Raw genomic sequence first — 16,360 nt, 5'->3', positions numbered from 1 at the left:
CCAAATGTACAAGAGGGAAAATAAGAAGAAGAAGAGAAAAGAGGTGGATGAGGAGAAGATGGAGGTGGATTGCACGGGAAACAATGGAATTCTGCTCTCATGGTTGCCATATATTTATAATAAAGTCCGATTCAGCTTAGGAATCTAAACTATCTAAACTGAATACAAGAAAAAGCAGAAAGAGGATAAGACATAATTAGCGAGAGACCCATGTGTACTATAGAACACTTGGGGAACAAGTAAAGGGCCAAAAGGGAACATAACATTAGCAATAAAACCACTGTCCATGTGAACGGTACTGTGGATTAGTGAATCAGTAATGAAGCAGTTACTTGTAGTTCTGCAAATAAGAATTGATGTGCTGTTTGTTGATGAGAAAAGTCTTCAGATTTCTTATGTTGTTTGGATATGGGTTAAACAGTAAGAGAGAACCAGAGGAGCCTGAAGATGCAACCAAAGGAAGAGACGTGTTCAATGAAAAGCCACCTGCTGATGAACTTTTGGCTGCATCAGATATTGGTAAAGCTGTCACAACATCTCTTCCGGACAATGTGGTAAGCTTTTGTTTCTTACATTATACGCTTTTACCTTCCAGGCTTGGACCAAGTAAAATTTTCTGCTACACAGCACTTAGTTTTCAACTTTACCATTACAGAAAAAGCTTTCCTTGAATATGACTTTGTTACAATTGTTTTTACATCGGGTGTGATATTTCCGGCAATATATGAATCTTTGTCTCCGATTACCAGGCCATGCATTTACCTGTATATTTATGATGACTTGAACATATTTGCTTGTTAGCTGGTTGTAGAATTCTACTTAATATAATCAACAGCGCATGGGTTCTTTGTTACTTGCTATTTTTGTTGCTTAATTATATGGACTTATTTTTGCTGTGTAATTTTATCTTAACCAGATCTTGCACACGTCACTTGGTGACATCCATATGAAACTATATCCTGAAGAATGTCCAAAAACTGTGGAGAACTTCACGACTCACTGCAGGAATGGCTATTACGACAATCTTATATTTCACCGAGTTATCAAAGGCTTCATGATACAGACAGGTGATCCTTTGGGAGATGGCACCGGTGGGCAGTCAATCTGGGGGAGGGAGTTTGAGGATGAGTTTCACAAAAGGTATTGTATTTCAAGTTATTGACATTAAAAAGATTTTTTATATTGGATCCGTAGTACTGTTTAAGAAGAGGTTTCAATATTCTAGTTAACTCTCTATGGTTATGAGATTGGTTTTTATTTTATTATTTTTTTATATTCAATTAAAATAGATCTACTTTCATTGTATTGGAGAATATTTTCCTCAATATGGAGGCACATGTTACTTTTCAAAGTTTAAATAGAGACCTTTTGGCTAGATAATGGACTGCTATTTCTTCAGATTTTTTTTTGGGGAAAGGGGGTTGGGAGAAGGAAAAAGAAAACAAGTTGTCAAAGCATCCTAGGTGGCAATGCGATTTTTCAACCGCTTTGTTTTGAACCACTTTGTTAACATGCAGTTTTTTGGCTGCTTTTTCACCTAATTGCTACCACTTTGTCTCCCTGTGCACTTTACGGCTGCCTAGAAGCCAAAACGACCACATTTTTGACATTTTGTACATAATAATATTTTTCTTTATTTAAATTTTTTTTTAATTGTACAAAGTTGTATACGAACTTAACATTTAGTCATTTCGGAATCAAGAATCAATGAATCATTAAATGGATAAGGCACTTATTTGGCATCACACTATCATAGAGTTAAGTAAACATGTAAAATTACTACTTTCATTTTCGTACTTGCAATTTGATATAGTTTATAGTCATATGTTATGAAGCTTTGATGAGATGAACTTATGCTTATGTTCTTTTTTGAATAATCTTTCGCAATTATGATTCTTGAATGCTTTTTATTTTTAAATGAATGTGATTCTTGAATGTTTGTTTAGCTTATAATAGAAATTTATCAGCTTAAAAGTAGTCATATTGAAAAAACTTTGACCCAATCGCTTTGGTTGCCTTATTGCCGCCTAATCGCCTAGATAGAGCCCCAACACTTGTGCCATATGACACCCACCAGTCAGCTGCCTAGTAATTGAGAAAATGTACAAATATGTTAGGGTCTTCGAGCCCATGATTGGGTATAGGCATATGGTAGTTGGTTGTGTACTTGTGCTGAAGTAGATATATACACCATGGTCTCCATTGTTCCTGGCTGCAATTGCAGCCGACTTACCAAAACCCCCTGTAGCATCCCTAAAATCTTTGATCTGTAGATCTATGTTTCAACTTTCAAATTAATACAAGGTTGAGTACTGACCAATATATAAGAACTAAGCAGATTAGTAATTCTCACCTTTGAATCAGCAACTCCCTGCCTATTTATATTTGGCTCCAAGTTCACACCAACATCTTGAACTGAATCCATCAATTCACTATCGAGTCCAAAGTTATATTTGTAGTGTACTTCAGGTTCAAGTAGTAAGCTTGTGATAACAAATATAAGCTTAGTGAGTGGCTTAACTGTTTGGAAAATGCAATCAAAATCATAAAATATAAAACATGAAGTAAGTTTAACTATCGATACTCACAAATTTATGCAAAATATGACTTAAGTGCTGCTCCCATCTCTCATCAATGATGTTGATGTATGACTTGGAACTTTTAGGAGTAGCAACTCCTGTTGTCAAAGCGTCTTGCTGACATGCAATATTTCAGCCGCTTTATCACTTAGGAAATTCCGCTTTGTTGTCTTGTGAGCCGTATTGCCACCTAGGCACTAAAGTTGTCACTAAGGATTTGTGAAAACCCTAACTATCCCCGTACCAATCCATTTAGTCTTGTTAAATCAAATCTTATACAAATCTCTCCTAATACCTACCCATCTCTAACTATCTTAAAGTAAACCCATACAGACCCAAATTCAACACATCCCTTTTCCTATCAACCCTAGGTCATCCGGTTCCTCTCAACAACACCTTAAACCTATCCCACATTTCTTAGTTAACCAAATTCTACAACCTATATTAATCCAAACCAATATTCAACATTTTTATCCATCCTATCCCAAATTTGTTAGTTACTTGCAAGTTCACAAGAGGATTGTTTTTGGGCTAACCCTAATTCTAGGGAGATCAATCACAAAACCCTAACCCTAGAATTTGGTTACATCACCTTCCCACTCATACTAGATCCCGATCACCACCCTTTTCCCCTCATCTGAACTCTAGAATTTCTGCACTCATCTTCTTCATTAGAAGCCCTAAAACTTTAAAAAACCTAATTCTCCACAACCTTTCACCAAAAACCAAGGTACTTGCCATTTTGGTGGTGGGCCAAACAAAATAGAGGGCAAAACCAAAAAGTTTAAGATTTTGCCGAAATCTTGCTGAGGCTTCGACTAGAATATTGTCAATAAAAGGCCATTTCATTTGAAAATTCGCTCATTTCGAGCAAAATTCAAGACTTCTTTCCAAAGCTTCTCTCATATCCTACTTGATTTGATCTACAACATCTACCACTTGTTCTCGCGTGGTTCTTGCCAGCAAACGTATGCATCGTGTGGATCTGGTGGCATTCACTCGAATCTTGGAGTTTTTCATATTAGAGATAGCCATTCTTCTTAAGATTAGAGTTTTACAAAGTGTATGACGGAATGTTCTCAAATGGGTGTGGATTTAATAAATGTTGAACATCGTGCGCCAATCTACACTTGTACTTGACTACTTGTATATTGAATTTTAGTTGTATTTTTTCTTGCATTTTAATGAAGATCTTAGTGTTCTCTTGCATCATATGCATATGCACATTGGTTAAAATTCATGTTTCAGACTTTCAATTTTTCCCACATAGTTGGGCTGCTGGACATGTGCCAATCAAGAACACTACTTTGGCTTCGTTTTGGGCAAGAATAACATTCCTAGTGTGTTTTTTGGCCTCAACTTAGGTTGAATATCGAAAATGAGGGTAGAAGGACCCCATTGAAAAATTGAGGTCGAAATCTCAAAAGTGATTCCGAAATTTCATTCATTTTACTATGCCCAAAACCTATTACCTCTAGGATGCCCATCCCGAGGAACAAAATTTGACCGAAACAAGAATTTCGACCTTGCAAAAGGCCGAAATTTCTATAATTCAGTCGAAACTGGACACCTTTTTTTGGGAATTTGGAACTTCAATTTTGGGCTTCATATGGACTCAAAATGATTTGGATTCTTGCATACTACCTATTTCAAGCATAATACACTATAGAACTACTAGTTTACAAAAAAAACCATTGAAAATGTAACATCCAAGTATATACTACAGATGAGAAGAAGCGAGAATGTTACCAATTATAAGTCTACTCTATTCCATGTCTCCCTCTTCCGTCTACACCCCATGCAAATGACAATACAAGTCCCATGATGTTTGCCGCATATAGTTGTCGATGTAGTCGGCAACTGCAGTTCTGTATGTGGCCTCATCCACATGCCTAAGATTTCTTGATGGTGGGAAGTTGTGAATCTCCCGATAAGGAACTGGCTCAACTGCATATGGAAAGATTGGTGGTGGCTGTGGTATAAAGTGGAAGATCTGCTCAACAAATGAAGGAGCACCTTGGTTGTCAGCATAAGGTCCATACTGACAATAAGGTTCCTGTGGCTGACTCCTATAGGTGATAATAGGAGGGACACCATAAGCTCCATAACCATAAGGCTCCATTAGTGGCTGACCTTGAGTCTGATAGCCAGGAGGGACACCATATGGTCCATAACCATAAGCTCCATAAGTCGACCCAGTAGAACCAATACTCTCCACAGCAGTATCATATGAGGACTCTATGCGCCTATGCCATCCGGATTCCTGGAGGTGGAGGAATCTCTAGAATCATCAATTCTCATTGATCTCATAGATCCCACCAAGCTCTCAGCATCAAGTGGACGGTAGGACCCATATGATGGTGTGTCCTTTGTGCTATAGCCGTGTTGTCTCCCCTTCCCCTTCCTCAAATATGTAGAGGAAACATTTTGGCCTTGAGATGCAACTCCAGTATGGTCTAAATCCTGTGTCGCGTGGGTGAATTGACTCTCGCTTATGAATCTCAGTGGTCGTCCGCCCCCCCAACTCTCACGTACTGGTGGTGGTTTGTCCCTAGGATCAGCTGAATCCTGATCACAAGGTTCAACACCCTCCTCATCCCCTCCATCATCATCTTCATCATTGCCATCATCATCACCATCGTCGTCATTGCCGGAGGCTTGAGTCACTCATCTTAAGTGTCGGACCAGACAATCAAATCCTCACTATGGGTGGATGCACTAGGGTGTGGCACGAAGGGACGGGCGGGCGTTGCATGTGCACTCCCCTCTTGGGCCATGAAGTCCTCCACATCAGCCCCCATCTTTGCAGTCTTTCTACTAGGACGAACTCCCTCCTCATCTAACAATGGCTCTCCACTATCCTTGATTCAGTTAACTACTAGGTTATCATCATTATCCATTTCAAATATGTCGGCCAACTCTATATTGTTTCTCTTTCTGTCCGTCCCTTGTCTAATATGATCCTCCTTTAGTCTTATATTATAGTGTATGTAGACAAGGTCCTCTAGACACTTTACATCCAATCGGTTGTGCCTCTTTGAGTGAATGAGGCTGAAGATGTTCCAATTTCGCTCACAACCAGTGGCAAAACATGTCTGGGAGAGAACTTTGCTTGCAATCGCACTCAAATGGGATGAGTCACGTCCAAATTGCAACCACCACTCAGCTGTAACAAACATAGACTCCAAGTCATTTCAATACTTAAATAACTAAATTTAAGATAGAATATAATAATTAAATATATAACAAAATAAATGAATGAACTTACCCCCAAGGGTGGATTCTCGTCTCGATACGGCCAGGGAACAACCGAAGCTCCCAGTGGCATCCCTAAATGCTATCTAATATATAAAGAGAAAAAAAACAATAACTAGTTACTAGGTTAATAACTTAGTATAAAATTATGAATTGTGAATATCAAATCATTATCTCACCTCCATAAGGATGATTGCTTGTTTAGCTGGATGATTGGATCCAGTTCCAACTTCTCCACTACAGTTTGGATGGGATCTATCAAATTTTGCTTCATCCCAAGATTGTCCTTGTAATGTTACTTGGGATTAAGTAGTATGCTGTGTAAGAAAAAGTATGTCATAAAAGGGAATAGTTAATGCTTAATAGTGTGATTACATAATGAAAATTAAATTGAATACTAGATTTAACAACTCACTAGCCTTATGCAGTGGATGCTACAACATAGAGTGCCATCTAACTTGGATGATTTCGAGGACTTTCTTATTGCCGTGTGGGTGGACCTGAGCAACTTGCTGCTTCATCCTCTCTATTGCAACAGATATGTGTGGTAGAGTAGGTCTTCTCTGCTAATCTACCATCCTTAACACATGCACCGCAGGCTTAAGCATCTTCACCACTATCCTCACATTATGCCAAAAAGTCTCATCGAGTATGGTCAATTGTGCTCTTTTTCCTCCTATGGATGAAGAACCCTCCCAGGGTAAACCACTACTCGATGCAAACATGCTCCTAAGGCCAGTCTTCCTACTCTTAAAGCTCTGTAGTGCTATCCAATTAGTAGCAAATCTGGTTATGCTTGGCCTTACTAAGTCACCCTGACACTTGTCCAATGCATATGTGTGGTTATAGATGAAGGTGCTAACTTGTTGGGCTTGCTCCACGGTCTTCTTCACAAGCTTGACCTTTCCGATGTCCTTTAGCATTAAGTCAATGCAGTGAGCAACACATGGAGTCCAAAAGAGCCTCTATCTATCCATCCATCAAGGCATCAATACAAAGTCATAAAGTGTACATGTAATGTAAATATATGTATTTAAAAATGAAAATTAGTACTATATGTTTTGATACCTAGAGTTCCCTTGCATCTTCAACCCAACTTTCTTGTAGTTGGAGCCATTATCAATCACAATTTGGATCACAGCCTCCACTCCAACATCCTTCATCACTTGCTTTAATAATTTATAAATGTATTTTGCATCCTTCTTATTACCGGATGCATCTATTGACTTGAGGAATACTGTCCTCTCATCGCAATTCAACATGAAATTGATGATGGACTGTCTAATGGGACTAGTCTAACCATCAACCATCACAGTCACTCCATAATGAGCCCACATGGGTTTTAATCCATTAATATACTCATTGAACTCTTCCTTATGCTTATGCAAATAGACATTATATCTCATATGGAGTGGGTCCCTATACACCACTCCCAGCCTTGCCTATCTCCTTAATCATATTCCCATAGTAGGGCCCTTGGGCTGTATGTGCTGGAATATTTTGGTAATAAGCCCATTTGGAGAAATCCATTCCCAATTTTTCCTTCAGACTCCCCTATAAGTGCTTCAACTTTCTCTGCTTTTGCTCAAGCCTCCTAAATAGGGCCGGATTATTGTGAAGAATCTTTAGATCCGGATTTGTAGGATGTGCTAATGAAGCTCGACCCTTTGTAGGGGCCCGTGGGATAGGAACCTTTGCCTCACACTCTGACACCTCCTCATAGGGACTTGGGAGCTGTCTGTGGCTCTTTAGAGGACCCACAACCCAAAGGCCTCTGTTGCCTTCTCATCTCATCAACCCTCTGTTGCTCCCTACTCATCATCATCTCCCTCCTGATCTGTTTGGCCTTTGGATTAGGGTCACATTTATACTCTCCTGGCTCATCTAGACCATAATCCTTGGGATTTGGAAGGTCATCTAAGCATGCATCCTTGAACTCCTCCCTCTATGTTCTCTTCTCTTTCATCTTTTGCTTTCTCCCACTAATATATGAGGCCATTGCCTTCTTACCTCTGAGGGCACCTTTTGGCTCCCTACTACATCCCTGTTTCCACCAGCTAGATGCACCTTAAGTCTAGTGGCCTTGCCTCCTCCTATTTGTTTCTTACAGTAATTACACTCGCTCTTCCTTCTATCAGTTGTCAGTGGCCTTTTGTGTTGCCAAGCTATGTTTGACATCTTTGAAAGAGAGTGCCTGATACAAGAAATACACTCTTATGTATCTTGAAAAGCTCCACAATATGCTCCAAAAATTACATACATGCTTCTAATAATAACCTCCTATTTTTAAATATAAAAAAAAAATATAAGTATTTTTAATATATAAAAAATTTAAAAATATATAAATACACACTAACTCTTTTAAAAAGCTCCACAACATGCTCCAAAAATTGCATACATGCTTTCACTAATATTCTCTTATTTTTAAATTTAAAACAGAAATTAATTACTTTTTTTTAATATTTAAATATTTTTTAATTATTTAAATATATATTAAATACATTAAAAATACATAATTAATAGAAAAAAATTGATTTAACACCATCACAGCAATATCGTGTCAACTCTCACATACATTAATTTGAAGCTCATGCATCTACTATATGTGTACATTTTTAGCAATATACATAATTTACTAAATAATTTTTAATAAAAAAATAAAAAATAGTAGGAAAAATAAAAATTAATCTTCACTACAAATTCATAGATTAACACTCTAAAGTAAACATACTAAAATTTGGAAGCAATCCAAGGAGACTTAAGGCACAAACAAAACAAAAATAAAAAAATGAGGAAGTTGGTTATTCACCTTGCAAGATTTGAGAAAATTCTCAAATGGAGGAGCAAATCTAGTATTTGAATGAAATGGAGTTGTAGAAATTAGTTGAAAAGAGGGAAGCAAGAGAAATCCAAAAAAAATGTCAAAATAGGGTCGAATGTTTGAGGCGATGTCGCTCAGTATGCTTGAAACTGATGATAGGTTGAAAAATGGCTCGAAAATGTGCATTTTATAACTTAAAGCGTGTGTTGTTTCACGTCGATGCCATATTGGTCGAAATATCATTTCGTTATTTCGGTCGATACGATACGATACCATATGGTACGTTTCGTGTGCCTGTCCTTACTTTTCATTTCAATCTGTGATTTTGCTGACATTTTTTTATCAAAATTTCAATAATTTCTGTCGAATTTTGTTCCATGCCTTCACCTACCTTGTCAAAGGACCCTAACCCTAACCTTAGTTCATCCCCTAGAAACCCTAAATTTAAGAAACCTTAATTTTACAAAACCTAGCTTTGGAATTGAATATGGAAATTAAAATTTAGAAAGAATTCTCTCATCTTCTATCTCTGAGCCAGCCTGGCCAAACCCTATTCTCCTTTCCCTTGAGCCCTAAATCACCCTAGGTCTATAGAAAGCTAACTGCAGGGTGTACTAAGCCCTAAACAGTTGCTGTGTACATTTGAAGACCTAATTACAAGGTGATTAAACCCTAATTTTTACTGCTTGTTCAATTTAGTAAGATCCTAAGGTTGAACTTTAGATTTAGGGCTTGCACCCTTAAAGATCCTTGGTTCACATCAGAAGCACTTTGGGCAAGATGAATTGCATGTTTATGGGGTTATCATCCTTCAAAGACAGGGTGTACATAGTGCTGAAAGCTTCTGCACAAGCGGAGTCCCCGGGGGGGGGGAGATTTTCGTATGCAGCCTTTACCCCAAAATTTTTTGCTGTGAGGTCTTTGAGTACCTTGACCTCAGGCTACAACTGTGATCTGCCGACCATTGTGCCAAGTCCTGTCCCTGGGGGGTATCATCCTTCAAACAATAACAAAAAAATTAAAAGAGGAGTAGAAGAAAGGTCCCTAACCTTGGGAGGGGTAGGGCGATGTGGTTCCCTGTCTATTTCCCAGACCAGCTTGGTGAATCCATGAATATTTTGCAGCTGTTGCTTGTGGGTGATTGATAGTTGTCATATCTTGAGAATGTTCCTGCCTCAAGACCTGCCTGATAACTGATAATGAGCACAGCTGATAATGAGCACAGCTTAGCAGTCTCTTAGAGGAAGAAGAGGTCCGGGACCTTCCACGGTCCAATTTGAAAGCACAATTAAATTCAGTAATACTCAGCTGCCTATACCCTTCTAGGATAGGGAATAAATAGAAAATATTGTGTTAAAATAAAACTGAAAGACACTTAACTCCTAAAGCTGAACTAACTTAAAGGAGTCCCTACCTACCTCTTTACCGTCTCTTGGAAGTGTGTCTTTTTTTGGGTAAACACCAGGTCTCCCATGCACGGAGGCTGTGAAGCAACGCTAATCACATAATTAACTAAAAGATCCCTTAGTCCTTTGCGTAAATTGGACCAATTGAACCATAAGTGAACCATCGGTTCAATTCACTTGCTAAAAGCTCATGTACCTGTGTTTAGGGTCCATTAGTTGAGCAGACTCCAAGGGGAAGCCACTCAATGAAGAACCAACCCATACATGTGACAACCTTATGCTGTCTTCTGGAAAAAGAAGTTTTCTTTGGTGCTTGATTTACTTTGGAAGAAATTCAACCTCAAATTTGGTGGGAGTAATAACAGGTGTCGCAACCTTGACCATCTCCGTGCAGAACTCCGGTAGTGTAGGAAGATCAGGAGTGAAGTCTTAACCCTGGGGGATTTATCTAAAAAGAACCCTAGATGCTGAATGAACTCTATACTCCTTGAGATTTGTGGTCATGTCCATGGGATCTTCTTTAATCTCTATCTTTGCCAATCCACCCTCAGCCGTATCTGTGTTGACCTCTTTAATTTGGGCCTTTTCACCTAAGCACTACATGTGTTGGAGGAATGTTGGTGTCCCTGCGTGCTTCCAGGTTCTGAGGTACTTAGGGTTTAGTTTGGCTTTTGGATGGATGAATGGATGGCTGTGAAACTCCAATTGAGTTTGGGTTCTGTTGGAGGGTCGTCCTCAAATTTTCAGCCTATTTTAATGGTGGGAAGTAGGTTTTTATATTGGACAGCACCTTGGGTAGATGAATCGCAGGCTTAATGGAGGCTTATCCTTCAAAGGGTAAAGTTTAAAGAGAAAGGATGGAAGAAAGGTCACTGACCTTCAGAAGGGTTGGGGGGGGGGTGATTGCCTGACTAGGGCCTGGACCACCTTGATGAATCGATGAACACTGCCCAGATGATGTTTATGGATGATGGATAGGTCCCAGATCTTGTGAAGGTTCCTGTCTAGGTCTCAGACCTGCTGGGTAACTGGTAATGATCACTGCCCTGAGGTGTCTCTTAGAGGAAGAAGAGGTGCCTGACCTTTAGCTGTCCAATTTGAAAGGACAATTCAATTCACTGACACTACGCTGCCGTATTCTTGTTTTTTTTGGTAAGAGCTGCCTGTATTCTTCATGATAGGGAATAAATAGAAGAGATTACATGTTGAAGTAAAACTGAAAATAGATCAATTCCTTGCATATATAGAGCTAAACTAATATCCTAACTCTCTTCTAATAATTCCCTAGGAAGTTATGTGATAGAGAGAGCCAGAGTTGAACCATTGGTTCCACCGAACAAGAATAGGATGATGTTCTCCAAGATGACCATTTTAGATATATGGGCTCACCTGTAAAATAAAATTTTCTTTTAAGTGACTATTTTGAGGTATATGAACTCACCCGTAAAATAAAATTTCATTTAGAGGATGATGTCTATTTAAAGATAGGATGGATGAAGTGCAGATGTGTGTCCAAAGCATTGTTGTTACGTTGGCAAAGCAACCGAAGGTGGTGGAGAGGTGCCTAGGCTCCTAATCGACAAGCTGCTCACCTAGGACTGGACCAGGGTGACATATCCCTCCCTCCCCCCCCCCCCCCCCGGTGCACAAAAAAGGAAAAAAAATAAAATAAAATAGAAGTAGAAGAAGGCTATTACCGAGATAATTACATATCCCTCCCTGATGTTCAAGATGCTGCCAGCTGCACCCCTTCTGTAAAATTGCCTTGTTAACTGATCACTTTGAAAACTTGTGCCCTTATGTATTGTGATTTCCCTCGACTGTCCTTATCTCTTCTTCATCTTTCAAACACAATCTAAATGTAAAATCAATCTCTTTCCTTTTCACTTCCTGTCTAACTCCCCTAAAAAATTTGTGGCTTCAAGCAGGAAAGTCCAAATGTTCGTGTGAGGATAATAAACTGAAACAGAAAGAAGATGGAGAGAAGTCGGTAGTTTGTGGAATAAGAGAATGATAATCTCCCCACATTGGGAAAAGCACCTTCCTAAACATTTTTATTTTTTGGGTAAAATCTCCTTCCTAAACTGATTAACAAATAAAGGAAACAAATACTAAGAAATTAGAGGAAAACTGGTGTGGTAAGCCTGCTCCGCTGACACTTAATGGCATAACAGTAAAACTTTGTAACATATTTGGTACATATGGGTAATGTGTCCCATCAAGTTGTCACTCCTTTTTAATTTTTTGGTACATATGGGTAATGTGTCCCATAAAGTTGTCACTCCTTTTTAATTTTTTTAATTTCTTCTCTTTTAAAATGTTAGTGGTTGTATGATATATACCTTATATTAACTAAAATTGAACATTTATGCCACATCAAATCATGAAAATCAACACCAGACACATCAAGTCATCAAAAAACAATACTATCAAGTCAGCTAAAACAATATAGAGCAAGACAATGACTAATTATCCTCCTGTATCTATACTTGTAATGATTTACTGAGAAATCCCTTTGAAATTTTGTTTATATACAGTTCTTCCACTTCATTTGGAACATATAGAATGATTACAGGATTGCAATTGTCTTTCATCTTTTGGCCATTTTTCCTCAGATGTTGCCGTTACTGATATAAATCAGGGTTTTTGAACCCTGGTTTGTGTGTGAAGACTAGAGGTGAATGGAAGGAATAGAAGAGAAACTAAGGATTTGTTTGGTTACAAGAGGAAGTAAAGGAAGGGAAGTGACATTTTTTTAAAACAAAAAAGAAACTTTTGTAATCATGACCTCATGTGATTGCATAAGTTACATAAATTTCATGTAAGTTTTATTTACTTATTAAAACCAAAGGGAAATGGATGCAAAGGAAATTGAATTTGATGACCAAATATTGAATGACTTGGAGTTAGTCATGTAATCATGTAAGTATGAATACAAATGATAAGAAAATTTTCCTTCCCTTCCCTTAAATTCTCCTTTGAACCAAATGAAACCTAAAGGAATGAAAGAGGAAACCGACATGAATGGGGGAATGTGCAGTAGCAGAGAATAAGAATTCCGGTATTCTGGCCTATGATGGGCAACACTTCATGTTAACCGACTTCAAATTTTCATGAACTCTGTCCACGTATCCTTGGGAAGCTTATGACATTCTGCTTTTTTATGTCTTTGAGCAATTTCTTCCGAGAGGTGACATTTTCTCTGGCTAAGTTTGCTGTTTTTAAATACCATATTGATTTGAAGAAGACGGAGTCTCTCACTTAACTCAGAAAATCCAAATAGAAGAGTGTAACGAGTCTTTTCTAATAGGGTCTCGAGCTTTTCATTGTCTCTCACCTCATTTTCTGCTTCTGCCTTTTTTTTTCTTCTTTTTTTCCTTTGCTGTTTCGTTTCTTCTAGTCGGAGCCCCTAAAAAGGTGGGGGTTTCAGTTCTTATCCTCCCTTTCAGAGAACTTGCTCGAAAGCACTTCATATGCACTGGAACTGTAATACTTGTTTGCTATTTATATGTGATTCTTTTAGTCTGCTTTAATTGTTTTTCTAAATCCTGTGCTTCAGTGGGACATGTTTAATGCTTTAGCCTTTGGCTATGTCTCTGCAGCTTACGGCATGACCGACCTTTCACCTTATCAATGGCAAATGCTGGGCCAAACACAAACGGATCTCAGTACTTTATTACGACTGTGGCAACACCGTGGCTAGATAACAAGCATACAGTGTTTGGTAGAGTGGTGAAGGGAATGGATGTTGTACAGGTAATTTTGGTTTTCATATACATTTTGCACTTTTCTTATACAAGCCATGTTGGGTGTTTATGATCACATACGTGCAATGTGAGCATGTACGGACATGCTTGGGGTAGTGACAATTTCCTGGCTAAGGATCTTAAATGACTTGGGAATCTTCTTGGTTTATCTCCTTTTCTGGTTTCAAAAGGCATCTGTTACTGATGTTGGACAAATCACCTGGTGAAGTGTGGTTGGACCTCTTCTTTTTTTTATTATTATTTTTAATTTTTTTTTATTTTAGTTTTATTCTTAAGCATCTCATAGTAGTAGGCTCTTGTGAGAATTCCAGCGTCAGCTTTGATTGATGATTCCTCTCAAAGTGGACATTGTGATTTTTCCATAGCACACGCTGCAAAATTTTATATAGGTGGATAATGTGGAATTGTGGACTCTTCCAGCTGATGCCTAATCAGCGTTGTGAGAGGATATACAAAATGCATGAAAACTCCCACACAAGAAAGTCCCAGGGGGAGGGGAGGGGAGGGGGCAGTTTTCTGATGCAGCCTTACCCAGCAGTTTTTGCTGAGAGGCTGTTTTGATGAGTTGACCACAGGCTACAACAGTGGCCCACTGACCATTCCACCAAGCTCGCGTCTAGCATAGTCATGGACTAAAACCTGCCATTTTGTGAGACTAATGTGGAAGTTGGTGAAACACACATGCTCTGAAGTATACAGTGGCAGAGGTAGAGGTAATGTAAACATGTCCATAAAAATATAGGCCAAATAACTTATGGATTGCCCCCTGTATGACCTCTATCATCGACATATTTAGGAAAAGAATGCTTGTACAAGCATATCAAGTGTTCCTGTGTATTTTGCCATTTTAAGCTGTTGATCTGTATTCTTGTTGGAATCTTCCTTCAATAGTTGTAATATTTTCTATTCATTCATGTACATGTATCTGTGCTTCTGTATGTCTCATGGAGGGAGAGGTTGATTATGAATTCTGGTTTTCTTTGATAGGCAATAGAGAAGGTGAAGACAGACAAGGCTGACAAACCATATCAAGATGTTAAAATCTTGAACGTGACAGTCCCTAAATCTTGAAATCCCTTCTCTGAATCGTATTTCCATCACTCGTTATTGTTGATGCTCTCAACCGCCATGTTTGATCTGCAGTAACAATTCTGGTTTGAGATTGACTTGTCTTAATATTTTTCTAGATTACTAATTACATCCTGCATATGATTGTGGTGACCATCCTTCTGTTTTCGTTTCTGACAACTTCATAGTTGGAGAAAAGGAAATTTTGTTTTATCTATTCCAGAAATTTTCTGTAAGCCACATTTGTTTTTTTCAAATTATCCATTCCAGAATTTAGCATTGCTATGTGTACAGTTCTTCAAACTATTCATTGCTGGGATAGTTAAAGCGATTATCTGAAAGATTAGTTTCATCAGTATGCGTTCGTTGATCACGTTGAGAACTGTGGGTTGTGCTATACTGCGTAGTTCATATTCGGGTTTGCTGCTGTTTTCATCGACAGATAATTAGTAAACTATATACTGACTGGAAAATGTGCTAGTGATATTTTGGTGGCCATGAGGACATAATCAGGGCTTCTTCCCTAGCTTGGCTTTATGATCGTCTATGCAACCATTATTAAGTAGCTTACACCCCTGTTGGAAGTTAACAGCAGAAATTGTCTCCCGTGGGTTGAACTAGAACAAACCGCGTTATCAAATTTTAGGAAAAACCCCTGAAGTATTAATTTTCCCTTCCCTTCTCTGTGGAGAGGAAGAAAAGGTAATAATAAAACTCATCCTATAGTTACGGAACATCTCATCTCTGCATTAGGGAAAAGAAAAGCATCAACGCTATGTTCAGATTCGTGTTTAGAGATCATTCCCATTATTATATTGGAAAATGTGTCCATTGTAAGTTGATTTACATACCGTAAGAGTCTTATGTGTTGCTCTTGTTGGCAAGGATCTTGATATCTTTTCTCTTCGTATGTACATGTATTCTCACATGGTGTCATATTTATTGCATTATCATATTTTAAGATGCATCTTATTTTCTCCTTTAAGCAGAATTCTGGCATTTGGAGTAGAAAATTTTTGCTGGCGATTGTATGGTGTTTTCTGAAGTTAGAGATGGAGGACAGTTAAATTAATATGGAGCTACTGCATGATTATTACCTTTTTAACTTAGGACGTAAATATGAAGAAGTCAGAGATCCTTTTTAGGTCTAATTTACCCTGAAAGCATGGGTGGAAGTTTGGCAGTCTGTTTTGGGGGAAGTTTGGCAGTCTGTTTTGGGGAGGACGTTTTGGCTACTTTCCAATCCATGGTTCCTTGAATCGAGGGAGTAAAGCCGAGTGTGTTGTTCCTCGCCTTTCTCAATAGAAGTTTAATTACCAAAAAAAAAGTTTGGCCGCAGTGGTTCTGATCTGTTTTAACTTCACTTAATTTGAATAGCACATGGGGTTAAGATTTTGGTACTCTGAGGGTGGAATAGGGCCGACGGCATGTTTGGAATTAATGTTTGTTCAGCACTACGAATCT

The 16,360-nt window shown here is 38.4% G+C and overlaps 1 protein-coding gene across 3 annotated transcripts in view; it reads left to right on the top strand.

The window, feature by feature from the left end:
- The window catches only part of CYP71 (cyclophilin71), a 37,362-nt gene extending 21,346 nt beyond the window's left edge, over positions 1-16,016 (top strand). The window contains exons 9-12 of one of the 3 annotated variants that reach the window (XM_089144488.1): positions 422-554; positions 917-1,140; positions 13,664-13,817; positions 14,816-16,016. In XM_089144488.1, coding sequence (XP_089000614.1) covers positions 422-554; positions 917-1,140; positions 13,664-13,817; positions 14,816-14,899 — 595 coding nt within the window. In that variant the 3' untranslated portion in view covers positions 14,900-16,016. Of the gene's footprint in view, positions 1-421; positions 555-916; positions 1,141-12,676; positions 13,629-13,663; positions 13,818-14,815 lie in introns of those variants that run through there. The other 2 variants (XM_089144486.1, XM_089144487.1) reach the window with 2 other exon arrangements.
- The last annotated feature ends 344 nt before the right edge of the window (positions 16,017-16,360 follow it).

This window comes from Hakea prostrata, chromosome 2, assembly GCF_041222555.1.
Source record: "Hakea prostrata isolate BN-2017 chromosome 2, UWA_Hpros_2, whole genome shotgun sequence".
Classification (NCBI taxonomy): Eukaryota; Viridiplantae; Streptophyta; class Magnoliopsida; order Proteales; family Proteaceae; genus Hakea; species Hakea prostrata.
Note: the sequence above shows the minus strand (reverse complement) of the source record. Positions and strands in the feature narration are given on the sequence as shown.